Below are 18467 nucleotides of genomic sequence, written 5' to 3' on the forward strand. Positions count from 1 at the left end.
TCTATTTTCTTTTCGTTAATCATGTAAAAATTTAACATTGTTTCAGATGTAATCTCCTTAATTATTCTGTTATCAGAGTGGACAAAAACGTCCCTCTGTGGGCGGTAAAGAAGTCCAGTGGAAGGTACTGGCCTTGATGGACATTAGGGGCGATAAAAAGCAAAAAAAGATAAAATATTCTGAAAATGTTATTTCTAGGTTGAAAATAAATTAAAATATATAATTTTTGTCTTTTCAATGTTTCTCACATGTTTTTTTTTAACAATTTTAAAAAGATAAATGTATTAAAAGACTAAAACAAAAACGGTAATGAGACAAATTGACGAAAATCTGCAAAATACAAGCAATATTGGTCTTCTTTGAAGCGATTCAAATCATTTGTTTTCGTTGAAGGCAAAATGTTCTGCGAACTTCCAGCTTAATAAATGAGAGGCTTCACTATTTCTTTCATATAGTTGGTTTTTTTTGTTCACCAACTTTCGATTTATTGTATTCTACATTTTTAATTTATTATCCAATGAGCGTACACCAAAAGCCGGCTCCTGGATGTTTTGTGTTAATGCTATAAATGATATAATAATTAATTATTAAACATATAAAACCGATCACACACAGTTCATAATCAAGCAGGACAGAAGATAAACTAACTTTGTAATAACAATGTAAAATATTATATTGTCAATAAGCCCTGAAGACCCCCCCGCCTAATCCCCATAGATAGAAGCGGTTTAGCCGCTTCTTTAGGAGTCTTGGCTTTATTGCAGGCTCTAAGATTAACAACTAAAACACATTACGCTCACATTGCTCACAAGTTTAGGTTTAACAAACCCACAGATAAACGTTAGCTGAGACCAATCTGGGATTCGTAACCCCCTGTTAAAAGGATGGATGATATCGAGAACGGAAATCTTCGAGGCTCCAGCTGTGCTGTCAGAATATGTAGTAGCGTTTCCTGACTAACTATGAACTTGGAAATTACCAGAATTAATCTTTCGTAGCAAGTGAAAGAGTTTTTGGCACCCACCAAGTTGGTTATCCCAAATTAGCTGTCTCTTCCTTTCTTTTCTAGGGGCTTCCTAGATATAAAATATTCGACAATTTCTCAAAACTTTTATTTTTACAGAAAATAAGAAAAAATAAAAACTGCACCTAATCGAGAACCTTGCCTGCAATAAAAACCTTTTCTTTTATTAGAACACATGGCGAGGAGTTTTATGAGCACCATATTAAAGTTTTATTGTCTGTAACTAAAATTTTTATTGAATAAATAGTTTATTGTTTCCCATTTGTTATAAATTTATTTTTATTGTAAAAAAATAGTTCATAAAATAAATATAATTTCTGGAACATTTCAGGAATTGATGAGTTGGTGCTTTAATTTAAACTGGTTTACAACAATGATAATAATATTTATCGATAAAATCTCAATTCTCTTCTTTTTCTTCAGAAAGCTTTTTACGAAAAATGCGTCTTGATTAAACGTATCTTTTAAAATTGATAATCTTTCCGTTTATCAATTCTATTTAACTGAGTTGACTTTTATAGTTAATAATTTGATTATATAGTTTTATACAGCCACACGATTTTTTTTAATGCAAATATTACAATTTAATTGATCACTGGATGACCGTCATTCACGTCTGTCACGTTATTTATTTATACACATCTCATTTACTTATTGTACCCTTATTGGTATAGGTGTAAATTTCAATAAAAGGATAAATAAAAAAAATTGACAAACTTATCTGTTTAAATTGAATTTTGTCGAATGCAGTAGCTGCTAGTCATTATGTTTCATGGTTGCACGTCCCACAAAATGCAAAATTTTGTCATATTTCATAAGATTATTCCTGAAACTAGTATCCGTTTTAATGTAATTGATCATTGTAAATCATTTAGGGAAATGAAAAAACTAAACTCGCGAAGAAAATTCATTTCATTCATTTACATTAAATGAATGGAACAAACAGTTCAGAATTGAAATTTAATATTTTTCCAATTCAATAAATTAAACTTAGTAATACATAAAGATTGTTTAAATAATTTGTAATACTAATGTGATAATAATTAGTAATATATACGCCTTATTTAATCTTCTAATCATCATAATGATGTAGTTTATAGTTTGCTGATTACAAACTGTTCAAACAAATAGAATGACTGGTTCGTGACATAGCCGTGCCTACAGTTGGATTTAGTTTTGTCTATTCTTACTTTAGGTGCAACATAAACCGTCCAATGATAATGCTGCACGCTAACCTCCAAACAATTCTTTAGTTACCTTTTCTCTAATCTCTCCTTAAACTTAAACTCAAATTTTTATATTCGTGAATGTATTTGTTTAATTAGAAGTTTTTCGAATAATTGCAGTCTTCATGTAATTATCATGAGAGTCTGTATGTGTAATTTTGAATGTAAATTATTGTTAGATAAGAAAAAAGAATTGATAAAGCTAACTCTAATCTTACTCCAAAAATCTTTAGTGACTCCCTTGGGTTTTAGTATTATTACTTAGGAAGGAGTACTTGGTTTCCTACGTTCTTGTAAATAATAGGGACTATTATGGCTCCCTTGTTGACAGTGTTATTACTTAAATTGGAGTAGTCTATAAGATCTATTGTGGCTCCATTGGACGTTAATTTTACTCGTTTAGCAGTTTTCAAAGTGTGCAGAGTGAAAATGGGAGAGTTTTGTTGCAGTTGACCAATAGAGTTCACCTTCAGGTCTGCTGGTCCTAACTAACTTAGCACTAACTCTGCCAGAGTGTTTGCAAAGGATTGAGAGGACTGCCGCATACTGCAACTCTAAACATTGACTGAAAATGAAATAATGTATGAAAAGCTTGTGATGAAGAAGCGTATTCATCTTTCAGTAAAGTACCAATATTGTAACCATACTATTTTTTATTTTTGTTTTTGCTTAGTTTTGTTAGTAGAGAATTTGAAACATGTATTTCGTTTTTGAAATAGAGGTCTCGTTGGAGAATTTGATACAAAAAAGAGAGAGTAATCTACAATAACGTAAGTAATACTTAAAACAAAAACACTCACTACAATCGAAAAGTAGAAAGAAGTTAGTGAATAAAAAGAAAAGATTGTCTGAGGTCCACAAATAGAGGAATTATTTTAGAGATGTAGAACGGTAATCCAATAGATAGAAAATAAAGGAAGGAAAGGTTGTAAACAAGGAAGTACATAGAAGAAGTAGATACGTCCTCTTACTTGTTCTATACGTTGTCACATTTAACATAGCAACTTTTATTCAATTCTCAGAGGTCAATAGACTAGATAAGGTGAAGGGGAGAAGGAAGTCGGGCATTGATCATAGTCGATGGACCAAAACAACCGACTGCCGGCTCAAACCTTCCTCGATAAGAAAATGTCCTAAAAAGGAATAACGGAAATACCCATTCATCCGCAATATTCATTTATGTTACTCATTTTGACCCAAAGTTTGTTTTACTTGGATAGATTTTTCTTTCATACATGTCTTTTGAGATTGCCAGTGAATTGTGTGTACATTCACTTCGTTTCTGAACACTCTTTTCAAGTAGAACTTTTATAATATTGTATATTAAGTTTTATTATTTTAAAATGTTGCTTCCTACATCCTAGGGAAGTCTATCTGTACAACCAACTCTTTCTATATTGCTCGTGTCTGGAAGACATTCAAATAAATATCCGAATTGACCATCTTTCTGGACTCTCCACTTTCCCATATGTTACCCATGAAACAAAGTTGTGCATTAGAGCGCAATTCATCTTAAGAAATCGCAAGATCTGAGAGGGTTCTAGAAAGAGTATATCCTTCTCCAGCACCTGGAATCTTGCTTGGGATCGCCTTAGTATCGCGGTCAGACAGGAATTTTCATTAGTATTTACCCCATCTTCCCACAAAATCTGCTGGTGCCACCCCTTTCCAGATCTAACTTCTTCAGAAGACCTCTGAATCAACATGAGGAAACCTGTTAGTTTGCATAATTCAGAACGAGAAATCAATACTCAAATTCATAAATTTAAAAGCTCCTATTTAATTTCATAAAAGAGCAAACATAAAGAAAATACATCTTTATTTACATTCAAAGAAAATTCTATTCCATAAAATAATATACAAGTCAAATAAATAACACAGAGGATAAAAAGTAAACAAGTTACAAGAATAGACCAGGAATATTTTATGTTACATAAACTAAATTTCAGAAGTCAGTGGTTTTATAATGTTGATCGTCTGTTACAATCTCTGGAGCAGGGAGCACAAGTGTAATTTTACTTCGTGGATTATATTAGTAGATTACTTAAGATAACACAGCGTACACATATATGTTTGTTCAAAGAGAATGAATCGTGTACATCGTGTATGCGGTTATCTGAATAAACGATAAGGAAATTAATTTATTTTTACAATAAATATAATTATTGCTTAATTGTAAAACAACAGCAATTTTCAGAAAAACGAAATTATTAAAACTACTTGTTTTTACCTAGTTTTAAACATTATATGGGAAAAAATTCTAAATGTTCGATAGCGGTGGTAAAAAGTTTTGCTTTATCCTTTAAAGAGAATTTGAAAATTTACATTTCTCAGGATAGCACTATCTTCTTGAATGTCTGCCAAGTACAACTTCAATATAATCTCAGTATAAGTTTAGTTTTGTAGAATTATATTCCTCCCAGTAGTTTTTAAATGCAAGGAAATTACTAAGATAGCCAAGATTGTTAGTTGTCCGACAGGCTAAGATGTATTCTGATAATGGCTAAGATTTCTGGACTAGGCGCTATAGTGTGAAGTAAGTACGTTTGTTAGTCGGTTCCATCCACAAACTAAGCTATTCATTGTAATAAATATTAAGAAACTAGTTCACAATTAAGAAATTAGTACATAAAAAAAAAATTAATGAAATTTTTAAAAACTTTATAAGAGCTCTAATTTTGTTAGCAAAAAAAATTTGGTCAGATTCTGCCTTTGGTCAAATTTCTGGTTGCATGTGCGACCCTTAAAAGGCAAAAAAAGAAGTTTTAATGTTGAGTTAGTGAAAAGAAGAGGGGGTTGGATGCTGGCCAGTTTAACGACAAATGGATTGATGGTCACAGCTGTCTGTTATATCCCTTAATTGGAGATGTATTCACTCTAGTTCCAACTTATACTGGGAAGTATGCCCAGTTGTTAAGTAGCTTCAACAATTCCACTTTCTTCTTCTTCTTCTTCTTCTTCTTCTTTATCCAATGATATCCCAAGTTCCCTTCCTTGTCCGAGATTCTGTTAACTCTAATCAATGTTACTGTCACTAAACTTCTTCAGGCGTTTTTCCTTTTAATTCTTTTCTTCGCCTTTTTCTTAACTTTCCCCCCTATAATAAAACTTATCTTTTCCCAATTACTTTGAATAATTACAAATATATACTTTAAATGGATAGAATTAATTATTCAGTTGGATATATATTTTTTTTTTTCAAAAACCAACAGAAAAAATGTGTTCCTAACTGAAAATGGATAAAGGGTTTGTGCGTGATTTATTTGTCATTTTTAGAGAGAAGAGAACAAAGTAGAAAAAATTATTTTCAGCAGAAAACATTTTCCTCTAGAATTGGAAATTCTTTCTATTTCTAAATTTATTGAGAACAAGATTGATATTGCTATCAAACCCATATGTTGTCCAAGGTGTTGTATATGTAGTTCGCCTTTTACCTAATACAGTCTTACAAATATCAATTTTCTCCATCAGCTATGTGGGAACTACAATTAGAAAATTGTACAGAAAATAAGAGAGAGGCTTTCCAATAAATTGCTCTATATATATATATAGATTTGGGAAAAAATTGCTTTGGGTGAATTTCGCATTATTGTGTAGCAGCAATACCTAATTAAGCTGAACCTTCCATCAGAGATGTATAGGCTGGAAGTCATTAAAACGAAGGCTTCAAGCCTGTAATTTATATCGAATTTTGTTAAGTTTCTAATCAATTAGTATCAGCTAATGGATCTATATATTAAGCCAAAGCTGGTTAGAAGTTTTGGTCATCCAGTTACTCTTGCAACATTTTATATTCCCTCATCTTAAATCACCAAATCGAAGTTGAAATGTTAGGGTTTTTCTTTATTTGAGTTTAAGTTCTTTATTGCATATAATTTAATGCCCATTATCTTAAGGCGCTCGGGTTCCAATACACTCAGTGCCCTGCCGACCTGTGGACATATTCTCTCGTTCACAAACAGCATTGTCCATCACCTAAGTTTAAAGCATCAGGTAGATCATTAGAGGACTCTGCTCTGTTGTTTTTCTTTTGTTATTCTTGATATTATGTAAACATTATATTTCTTTATAAATCCAGATTACGTACAAAAACACAATGGACATACCTATACGAAGGGAATCTTCATAACGCAGAGAACTGGCAAGAGAGACAATTATTTGATACATGACTTCATCAGGCTCTAATTGATGATGTCACCTCTGTACTCGAAAATGTTTCTCATTCCTTTGATCTGAGGTATCACTGTACATCACTCATCCACCAAATAGCAGGTTTTCCATTTTCACCCTTAATGTACCAGTAACACACAATTGATGAAACGATTTCCATGAAGTTGAAACTTGGTTTCCCCCACAGACTAAAGCCGCAGGCCGCATTTCTTTCTAGAATATTCTAATGAGAAATATTAATGATATTGAAAATTAGACGTTTGAAAAAACTGAAGCATTGGAATTTATTTTTAATTGTAATTTATCTTTACTTAAATAGAGTTCTGGGATCTGGGAATTCCTTCAAAATTATTTCTTATCGTAGTGAACAAATATATTTAATATAAACGCTAAGTTTAAAAAAAAATGTGTGCTAGAACCTTGAGAATTTGAATAAAAGTGTTTGAACCAGTTTTAGTTCACAAATTTATCTAAATAAAATTAACTCTACTCAGAAATAGTTCTCTTAAATTTTATATTTATAAATAATGTCATATTAATAGTAAATTTGATCCAAGAAATAATAACTCACAAATATAAATAAATAACGTTTTAAAGCCAAAAGAGTTTTTAGAGATTACGTCACTCTCCAATGATCCAGAACTCATAAGTCAATAAAAGCGGAACGTGTCCTGAGCGTTCGCTGGACACTTCTAAATCGCTGTTGGATCTTCAAAGGGTGGTATTACTGGAGTCCAATATCCTTTTCCTTTTACTTTTCTATTGGATTATCCATCAAATGCTTTGAATGCTTTCTCCTGTAGGGCACACCGTTTTCCTTCAGTCCCGCTATAAAAAAAAGAAAGAAGAATTACCTCTTATCTTACGGCCTTTATTTTCACTTGGTAACAGAATTTTTTCATTAACTGTTATTTTATTGGATGAAATTAACTTCAATAAATAATATCCTAAAATTAATAATCAGTGTTAAACAGATTGGGAGGTTTACAACGCATCGTCCATGTGTGATGGGGAGTCGACTAGGAAATTGGTTGTATCTTATACCATTACATCGATTTCGACCAAATTTAGTGCACTTATTCTGCTGGAAAAAAGTTTAAATATTTAGGAATGGTAACCATTGAATCGCTTATAAAGGGAAAGGGTAGGAAAAAGTTTTAGAGGTGGCAAATTTAAGCTCCTCGTTAAACTTGTTTGCCTAAATAAAATCTGTAGCGTTTTAATACTTGAAATCTTGAAACATTAAGTTGGCAAAGAGAATATACCTTTAATAAATGTATTTATAATACTTCTTTAAATAAAAGCTGCCATTGATTGAGTTCCTGATAATTTTTAATTAAAAGAGGAACTGAGTGAATTATAAATTTAATTCTGAAAATGAGAATAATTGTTTTATAATTTACTTTAAAAAAGCATGTAATATGCACATGCCATTTGTGTTAGAGAAAGATAAAATGCGATGTGGCACCCATTAAGAATAAACCGCATCCTGTTTTAATATTATAATGATATCTCGTTATTTTGACAGCGGTTTTACATATCACTGCAACATGACTCGCGAGATATCATTAAGACACAGTGAATAATTATGTTATAACATACATAGTTAGCAAACTGTACATGAAAGAAAATATCCATTTTTTTTTGTGATTTATCTAAAGAGAAACTTTCCTCCACAGGTGGTGTTAGAAGATTTATTTTTCTGGTTTTTTGTTTTGTTTCAATTTGGAAAATCAAAATTTAATGATTTCCTCTCTATAGATTAAAAAGAAAACAAGGAAAAAGTTCAAAAAAATTTATGACTGCAGCAGCAGAATCCATGTGCTTTCTTTGACAGCTAAAACTCCTTCTTTTCAGGACTGTCTTGATTTTTCAAGAAGAGATTTCCCAAAAATACATATTTTCGGATGCGCTCAGAGTAAATCTGATGAGAGATCCTCATGCGACTGTCGTTTTCTATAATATTATTCCAGAGTGATAGATATTCTTCAAAACAGAATATCCTGTGGACATTTATTTAGACCGGCATTGTGTAAAAGACATCTAGTATAGTCTATGACATATTCTAGTGGTGAATGGTCATCAAGCAAAAATCTAACCAGTCCAGAAAAGTTAGGGACTGGCACGGAAATGCATTACCTCGTTGGGTGCATGAGAAGTCGTTGAGAGCGTAACAAAATCTTGACAATCCCAAGCTTTAATTTTCCATTGACAGCTGTTACTGAAAATATTTCAAAATGGTCAGTTTGTGAATGAAGACCATTTAAAGTAGGTAGAACTAGACCAAAAGAAAAAGACTGTCTACGATATCATGGTAATGGCAGCGACAAAATATAACTTCTTTTCTTCTTTATAATAAATAGGAAAATTGATAATTTAGTGTAATGTTGGGAAATTATTGGAAAATAAGAGATTATTCAAGGCAAATTGAATGTAAGCTGAAATAAGAAATTCTATTGAAATATTAGTCTCATTGAAACATAATATTTTTCTCCTTCTAGCCTCTTATCGATAAAGTTTTTATTGAATAAAGATTCCTTTAATTGGAATTCTGCATATTGATCCTGTAGGATGTCATTTCACTCGCTTTTACCGAGAAGACATTAAGTGGCCTTGACATTTAGATGTTAACGGGAGTATCCAGGGTTAGAAATTACGAGAGAACGTTCTTAGGTTATGGTTGGATAGACATAGTGGTACATCTTTTTTCTCAATTCTTCTTTGGCTATTCTAAGAGAATGTTCTTAGTCATGATAGATCAGTCAGCGACAGTGTTCCAAGATCTTATTGGACAATGCTGGTTCTTGAAAGCGTGGGACTCAACCTAGTTAACCCCTCCAAAACCAGTAAATTTGAATTCCTTGGTTAAAAACGGTAACTATGGAATGGTTCCATTGAGTAAAAGATTTAGCTAGGTGGTATCACTCTCGACAGTCACGCCGGATTCGAAGCAGGATTGCCTTAAACTTTCTGTTTTCTGTTGCGAGGGAATAATGCCTGCCTTGAGGCTGCAATGAGATAAGAGCAGATAATTGATAGGCCTTCGTTAAATACTGACTGATCAAGTAGAACTTACAATTTTCCTGATTCTCGAGTTTTGTATCAACGAGTAGGATTATTTATTATTACTGAACGAAAAGTGCTGATAGTCCTCTTAAATATTTATATTCCAGGAAACATTCTGAAGTAGTGGAGGAAGAACCCTCCATGCTAAGAAACAAAATAGCTTAAAATGTGATTAGATCTTCAGTTCTGGATTTGGTGCATTGAGTGAGACGGAGAATCAACCTCTGAAAATGGATGAAAGTCCGAAACCAGAAAGGTTATAAAAAAACAAAAAAAAAACGCGCGCGCTACGACTAAAAAAAAAATGTAAAACCTACTCTTTCATTTAAATCTTAATTTTTTTTTCCAGAAAGTTGATCTTGTGGACTGGGAAGGCTGCCAGACATGCTCAGCTATAAACTGATCTAGTTGGGAGGATTATTAGCAGTGCTAATACTTTTTACTTTGATGTATAACTAGTTCCAAATCCTCATTCAGGTAATAATATGTCTTTTAAAAAAGTACTTCTATTAATCGATATACATGGAACTGTGACTTTAGACAACCTTAAGTTTAGAGAATCTGCAATATCTGTGGTCATTGGCGCCCGGAGCTTATTTCAATGTTTTTTTTTTTCATCACCGTACAGTGAACTGTAAGAAGCTCCTAGGAAGAGAAAACCTACCCAGCTAGCAACTGAAGTAGAACACGGGATCTCAACGTGGGAATCCAGTCGTTAAACATGAGCTAATTGCTCATCCCATATGTTACTGCTCTTAATAATTATCTATCTTACGAAATTTCTTTTTTTATGTGCATCAATCATTTTGGGTAAAATTAATCTTCCTAGTATTTAGTTCGTACCTACCTCATTTAAAATATATTTTTAATTTCTTTGTGAGAACTTTTCAACGTCAAAATGTTTTACAGAATTATCATATTTATGAAGCAGCTGATTTGATCTGTATGATTACTTCCCCAGTAAGTAAAACTTCCAAATCTTCTTATGAAATATGAGTAAGACAGTATTGTAGTACTGGGTTCAATTCCAGGTCTAGGCCTTGGATTTTGTTTACAGTTTAATATGACAAATTAATAGTAAAGTATGTTTGCTAGTTGTTTCAAAAAATAAAAGCCAGCCTGAAAAATCAGGCAATACATAGAATGTTTGGACCTCTGCTTATTTCAACATCCGTTATTGGTCAGAGTTGCAAACTAATAATTATATTTAAAATCAAAATTGATTCAGGTTTCGGCTACGGTAACTTTGCTTAGTTAATTTCGAGCTTACCTTTCCAATCAATCATTTATTAGACAGACTTTTATTGTTTTTCGAGGACACAAAGATTTATAGCAAAAGAATAGATAAAAAACAAAAAATTGGTATTTAAATATTACCCTGTGCAAATAGCGTTATTTATATATTTATAAAACTAAGTAAATAAAACATTTTTACCTTCTGCAATATATATATTCTTCCATTGCGGTTGGTTGTTGTTAGTTGAAATATTGCTGATATATTTCACAATCATGAGAGATTTATAGCATTGAAATAGAGTCATGTGTCATAAGGTTTTTTTTTCCTTTGACGGTGGATGCTTTTAAATAAATATGGAAACTGGTGGAAATTTATTATAGATGGAGAGGGGAAACAAATTTAAAGGAAGTTTGCCGAAAAGTGAAAAAGAATGGACGTCTATGAAGATATAAACATAAGGCTTGCTTGCACTGTCTAGTGGGTTGTAAATCTTAGTTTGCTTTCAATATAGTTGGGTGGTTTGTGACCCTCGAATGCAAAATAAGGTGAAATTAAGATAAATAATAATATTAGTAATAAATCATTATAACTGTCTCTCCTGTTTGTAATTATTTACAAATTTTAATTTATAATATTTATCAGATGATTTCATTTTGGTCAAATGCTGCAAATTATTTCAATAAACATGTCTATCAATAATTAAACTTGCAAATGCAATTCACTTACTAAATTATGTGGAGTGTACTACATCGCCATTTCTAAATGAAATCATTTTATCGTATAGCCCTTTGCTTTTCAATTTACAATCTCATATTGCAGAAATTTTCTTTAACTGACAAAACTTATTCGGTTGAATAATAAAGAATCCAAAACCACATTTCCTTCATTTTATTTTAGTGCAGATGTAGCATTGGTGCTGATAGGTTAACGCTGATCTCTACCTCCTAATGGTGCCCAATGGAAAACGCGTATTCTTTATGTAGGATGTCAGAATCGGCGGGGTAAATAGACTCGTAGCCGTGGTGAAGGCTTTCTATTTATGGTAGGGCGCCCCAAAATAACTGCCCCTAGTCATCCTGGCAGCGGTAGGGCGAAGAGCCAGCATCCCTTCTTCTTAAAACCAACTGTAAGGCTTCCATAAAAGAAATAAGCAGTATGGATCTAATAGCAAACGAAAAAACACTTCGTAAAAGTCTATTACTTTTGGCGTATGGAATATTCAGGGTCTTAAGCCAAAGAAGTATGAGTAGGGTATGAGTTTGATGTAGACGTTATAGTAAAGGGAAAAGAAAACGAATCTCTTTGAAAGTGCCTACTTACTTCTGCTGGAATGGAAAAGAGGCAACGATGTCCGGTTTCTCATGTTTTATTAGCAAGAAAAAGTTAGCAATTTTTGACCAACTTTGAATGTATTGATAAACGAATTATTAGTTAGAATAAACTTATTTGTTTAATAGTTAGTTATACTTAATGGTTTGTACTCCGACGAGTGCATAATTACTGCTAGAAAATCTAGTTTTTTTAGACTCACTGATTTCATACCTCGGATTAGCGGCATACACACCGGCCTCCCCTTTTCTATACGGGAGCAGTCCAATAACCTGATAGAGACATAAGTTTAAAGCAATGACAGCCAATTATTTTTAATATTTTTTTAAAAATAGTTTAAAGAGATTGTGTTGCCTAAATTATTTTGTAATATTTTTCTCAAAATTAATCTCATTGGAAAAAAATCATTGTGATATATTCTAAATGAAAGAATAGTTCAAAAATTAAAAACTAATAAACTTGAAAACCCCTCCAAAAATTCTGTGTGCGCACCTGGTTCAATATTATGCCATATTTTCTCTAAAATTGTTTTTAAAACAATACAGTTTTTACTGTTATTAAGAAGATAACATTGTTTTTATCATCATTGAATGTTTCTAACGCAAAAGGAAATACAAGAAATCACAAAAAAGTTAAACTTGGAAGAAAACAAAGTTATCAGCCATTTCCAACAAAACTCTGGCAATTTCCGTTAGTCGGCTTTCTGACAACAAGAGCAAGAAACCTTTTGATTGTTTTACACTTTATTTACTGGCCGGAAAATGTTACTTTAGTTTTTGGTTTAAAAAGTGTTCAAGTTGTAGGACAAAGTACGAATTGGGAAAAAAATGTTTGTTGGAAATTAAGTTTTTCTAAAAGTACTTCTATTTATTGTAAAATCTTTTCTGTTAAATTGATTGTTTGGTGCCGTTATTGGCCAAATAAAATTCTCAGGTTAATTTGATATTTGACATTTAATAATAAATTTACACTCTCAGGACACAGTATTCCTCAAACGTTAAATTGTGAAAATAGATCTATAATACCCTGTCCCAAGAAACAGTACTCATTTTGATGAAATATGGTTAATTATCTCATTTACCTTAGTTGCAGCACTTTATTCACTTTGCATTAAAATAATTCTTTTAATTCAAATTTTACCGAATTTTAAAGTAGAAATATATATTTAAAGCCATATTAAATACGAAACGTTACAGTAATATTTAAATGGAGCTTATTTAATGTTTAATGTTAAGTTTATGTTAGACCAATTAAAAATTGGTCAATTAAAAAGGGACCACAGTTGCATCACAAGGCCATCAAAGCAGACTTTCTTTAAAAAGTAGTAATTTCTGGAATGCTTTAAAAGTAAAGTGTAATTAGGAAAAGATTTTGTCTGACAAAAAAATTCATTTGTGTGAAAAATCACACGACTTACCTCAAGTTTCCTCTTAGAAAATTTATTTCTAAGTAGGAATTTTCTAATAGTTTTCTTTAGGACAGAGTAAATTATATGAAAGAGGGAATGATCAATTGGCCTTCCAAGATCTGTTTATAAAATCTTCGGTAAAACAGTGTTGTCCCTTTGACTAAACACAAGTATAATGTTCTCAGATACCTGTTTAAACACATCGCCGTTTCAGCAATTAGTGTGAAATATCCCACCTTCTTTTGCTTGGTCCAGCAATAGCGTACATTGTTGCATTAATGTTAGGACTTTTTTTTTTTAGCCCCTTTGATGATCGAAACGTTGGGAAAAAAAACCGCTCACAGTACACTAACCGGTGAGTACAATGAAGTAACCAGAGAACGCTGTCCGGAGGCTGCCAGTGCATCGAAAATGCCCCGGGCACCAATGACCTCAGATGGTAACGCGCCTTAAATGAAAAAAAAAATTAAAAATAGCCCAGTTCGTGAAATCAGTTTTTATGTGTGAACTAATAAATCGAATCTTTTACTAAACAATACTTATTTGGAAACAGATTGATTTTTTTTCTTTACTTCTTAATATCTGTTTCTATCTCAACTATCTCTGTTCCCGAGAGCAGGTAGACTGAACGTAAAGAAACAAGCATAAAGCTTGTTATTTTGGAATATAAATTTATAATTAAATATAAATGAATATCTTAATTAATTTTTTTTTTTTTTTTGAAAAGAGACAAAATAATGATAATCCTTGAGTTTCAGGTGGTCAGTGAATACTTGTGAGGAAAAGGTATAATGTCTAAGGATACCACAGTCAGCTGGTTGGCCGATTCTTTAGAAAACGGTTCAATTGAATCTCTCTACAACTCATCATATGGTAACGAGACTCAGTTCTGTGGCAGTACAGATCAACCAACATTACACATATTTACTCAAGTACTGTATGCGTTTGTTTGTATTGTCGGCCTGTTGGGCAATACATTAGTAATATATGTTGTACTGAGATTTTCCAAAATGCAAACTGTTACAAATTTGTATATTGTAAATTTAGCTGTAGCCGATGAATGTTTCCTAATAGGTATACCATTTTTAATAGCAACGATGAGCCTTCAATTATGGCCATTTGGTAATGTAATGTGTAAATTGTACATGGCTTCAACAAGTATAAATCAATTTACTAGTAGTATATTTTTAACCATAATGAGTGCAGATCGTTATGTGGCTGTATGTCACCCGATAACGGCGCCCAAAATGAGGACACCTTTCATCTCGAAAATTGTATCGTTGAGCGCTTGGACGGCAAGTGCCATATTTATGATACCAATATTCATGTATGCAAATATAATGGATGATGACCAGGTGAAAAGTTGTAATATACTTTGGCCGGAAGGCGAAAATCTAAGCGGCCAGACAGCGTTTACATTGTACTCATTTGTATTGGGATTTGCTGTACCTGTGGTGTTAATATTTTGTTTTTATTTCATGGTTATAAGAAAGTTACAAACAGTAGGACCAAAGAATAAATCAAAAGAGAAAAAGAAATCACATAGAAAAGTTACTAAATTAGTATTGACTGTAATAACAGTATACGTTTTGTGTTGGTTACCATATTGGATCACACAGATGGCGTTGATTTTCACTCCGCCAAAACAGTGCCAATCAAAGTTCACTGTTACCGTATTCCTGTTTGCCGGATTCTTTAGCTATTCAAATTCAGCAATGAATCCAATACTTTATGCATTTTTAAGTGATAATTTTAAGAAAAGTTTTGTAAAAGCGTGCACTTGTGCTGCTGGTAAAGAAGTGAATGCCACTTTACACTTAGAGAATAGTGTATTTCCCAGGCGTACCCAGAGAGGCGGCTCTGAACGTGCCAGAGCTGGTAAAAATAGAGCCGACCATACAGACGAAGGTGCTGAAACTGGACCGTTGGTGAGCAGAGGTGAACATTCCACAACGGCGCTCACATCTAGGTCTAATATCACCGTCACTAGTGATACTACAACTCCAGTCAAAAATGGAGTGAAAATTAATCTAACTCCAACTGAATTGTAAAATTTATTCATACTTTACAAAAATGAGTGGTTATGCTCACAGTAATAATATACAATTTTTTATGTACCTATTTTTTTTTTTTTTTTTTTGAACTTAGTTTTTGTAAATAAAGCTGCGGAATGACTTTGTTATCGTATGTATAACTCGATCAAATTTGACATATCATTTTTTTCAAGAATAAACAAAAGTTATTTTTTAAGTGAATAGTTTTCGAGAATTTGTAAATATATATTTCTGAAAATCTGCCACCTGTTATAACTACTTACACTTGAAAAGAAAATGACTTTCTATTTGTTAATTACCTTTATTTGTTCTTTTTCGTAAATAATGTACATGTATATAAATACATTTATAAAGTATGGTAAGATTAAATTATATTATACCTAATTCCTAAGTAAACATCTCAATGTACATTAAAATTGTTGTTTAGAAACTCCTCTTGTACCTTATTATATGTTTTATACAATTAAACATGTAAATTCATTGTCTATTTGTAAATATGCCAAAAAAAAGACCAAAAAGATCGAATGGGAAAGAAAAGAGAAAATTCTAGTTATCTATGTGTGTGTACTGTGTACAGCGATGTATCCGATGTATACAGCATTTATTTAAATTTATTAGATTATAAATTAAAGATTTATTAGTTCCAATGATATATAATTCTAGTCCAAAGGAGAAGAAAATTTAAAAAGAGTCTGTATGTGATTTAAGGCCGTAGCGTTCGAGCCATGACAGAGCCGCCTTTGAGCCCGCCCCTCCTGCTCGTCATCATTAGTCCAAAAAGAAATTGGTCCATGACGAGATGGATGGCGTGGCGACTCCATGGACCAAAGCTCGACCAAAGAAAAAAAAATACTCTTCTTTCATGTCTCATATCTCTTTATTGAATACAACCCACCGTAAATGCAGGGTAACATTTTCATTAAGAAATATAGTATTATTTAATAATCAATTAAAATAATATATACTATTATCCTATATTATAGTTAATAAATGCTCATGTTATATACTACTTTTCCTAGCCTCAAAAAATGAACGTATTAGTATTGTAAATTAAAACTTTCGGAATAATTTCTTATTTTGTTTGTTATTTCCATCCCTTCTTCTCTAATATGCAAATATCTAGGTGTAAAGCCTCTCATCTTTTCTCACATTGCAACTCTCAACTATATTTAATCAGTCCATCATGGAACGTTGGAAGTAGTCAAACTAAAGTCTTACAGTTTGCAAGTCGTGAAGGTTTAGTTTGCTTGTATATTGAGTTATGTCTTTGGAATTTAGGCCATCATTAGCTAAAACTTGAACTTTTCTATGTAAGTGAACAAAATCTTTCACATGTAACGCCAAAACTGTTTCAAATGAACTTATTCTTATAGATAAAAGACTCTTCTTGTTATTTCTGGACTTCTTAAATTTATGCTTACTTCATTTTATCATTTAATTCACCAGCTTTAAATGTTGAACTACAAAAGTAGAAATCTACCATTGCACTAAAATGATTTGACATTTTAAATAAATGACCTATAAGTAATTTTTAATTTTTTTGCCCTCTTTAACTGATGTGTGAATATTTGTGTAAAAACAATTAAGCGTTTTGTGGCTATGGTAACATTTGTAACTCCGAGCAAGTAAATTTCATTTTCTTTGTCTCAGTAAGCCTAAGCATAAGTGGATATCCAACTGAATTGTTGCCCATCACCATCATCATCAATCTCACTTGCAATTAATTACTTCTAACACTTGATTCTACTAGTAATAATGGTTAAAAGTTATTGGTTCACCATCTTGTACAATAATTTTCAGTTATAATATTCGCCGAGCAGCATATTCCACAAGTTTGATTCTTTTTTCAGCAATTCTGTTTTGAAATAAAAAAAATATATATTGATCTGAAGTTTCATCAATTTGGTTCAATATAATCTAGTAATAAATTTGTTTTCAAAATCCTCCCACCATTGCTACGACCATTTATGCGCCCTCGCTTTTTTGCAGCTTAACTGCGGCATTTGGCTGGGCTGTAAATGCGGTTTAAATCCTTTGAAGATATCATCGGAATCCTCCTGGGTCATTACGTATTTTGACCTAAAAGCCGGGAACCCAATGAAAATATGAATAAGAATACCCATAAGTATGTCCAAGCAATCTCATACTGTTATGAATTAACTTAGTATTTGATAAATAGCAGTTTGCAAACTTCCAAGCCTCCCATTCAGAGTAATCTAGAAACACTTCTTTCACATGTAATAGCCTCAACACCAAAGCTAAAGCTTGTTCATCTGAAGCAGTTTACAATTTGATCATCAGCAGCTATATAGGGTCTCGCCGCCAGCCAGTACCCTAATTTTCCCATACGTCTTCCATTCGATGTTGATGTTGCTGAAAAGACCTACTACAACTTGGCTTTAAACCTCGTGATATTGGGAAGGTACCAGCTGAATTTCATCTCACTCATACAGCATAAGTGGCGTTCTTGTATAAATTAACTACGTGTTGAATAGAAAATAAGGTACTACTTTTAATTTCAGCTATCTTTAATTTGAAAACTTTTTCTGACCCACGCTTATTAATAAACATTTTTGTCTCTAAAGTGAATTCAAAAATACGTGCTCACGTTATGGAACTCGGATTAGGTCAATTCAATAATTTCAGAGAAAGAGGAAATCCCAAGTAATCCGTTCTAATCAGATTTTTTTATTTGATAATGGACGAAGAATATTCCAACAGCTAGTACACAAACCAAGTAAAATCAACGAAACTGTAACAGGGACTAATTTAATTAAATAAAAGAAATAAATTATTTTGTTGAAGATGCGAAGCCCTTTGGCATGATAACGCCTACATGTAATTATTAATTAAAAAGTCATTGACCACGGAACCCATATTATATTGGAGACTAGTGTCAGCGTGACTATTAAAAAGAAAGTAGGTATGCATTTAAACATGGATATGGATATTT

General features: G+C 32.2%; 1 protein-coding gene across 21 annotated transcripts in view; it reads left to right on the forward strand.

Moving 5' to 3' along the window:
* LOC141454708 (somatostatin receptor type 2-like) overlaps positions 1–16582 on the forward strand; it is a 177543-nt gene extending 160961 nt beyond the window's left edge. For 15 of the 21 annotated variants that reach the window (XM_074129232.1, XM_074129237.1, XM_074129240.1 and 12 more), the window contains 2 exons: positions 9836–9963; positions 14219–16582. In XM_074129232.1, coding sequence (XP_073985333.1) covers positions 14252–15511 — 1260 coding nt within the window. In that variant the 5' untranslated portion in view covers positions 9836–9963; positions 14219–14251 and the 3' untranslated portion in view covers positions 15512–16582. Of the gene's footprint in view, positions 1–9593; positions 9743–9835; positions 9964–14218 lie in introns of all 21 variants that reach the window. The other 6 variants (XM_074129241.1, XM_074129242.1, XM_074129235.1 and 3 more) reach the window with 2 other exon arrangements.
* Positions 16583–18467: the final 1885 nt, after the last annotated feature.

Source organism: Rhodnius prolixus, unplaced genomic scaffold (assembly GCF_049639745.1).
Source record: "Rhodnius prolixus isolate KJV_2025 unplaced genomic scaffold, Rpr scaffold_9, whole genome shotgun sequence".
NCBI classification, from domain to species: Eukaryota; Metazoa; Arthropoda; class Insecta; order Hemiptera; family Reduviidae; genus Rhodnius; species Rhodnius prolixus.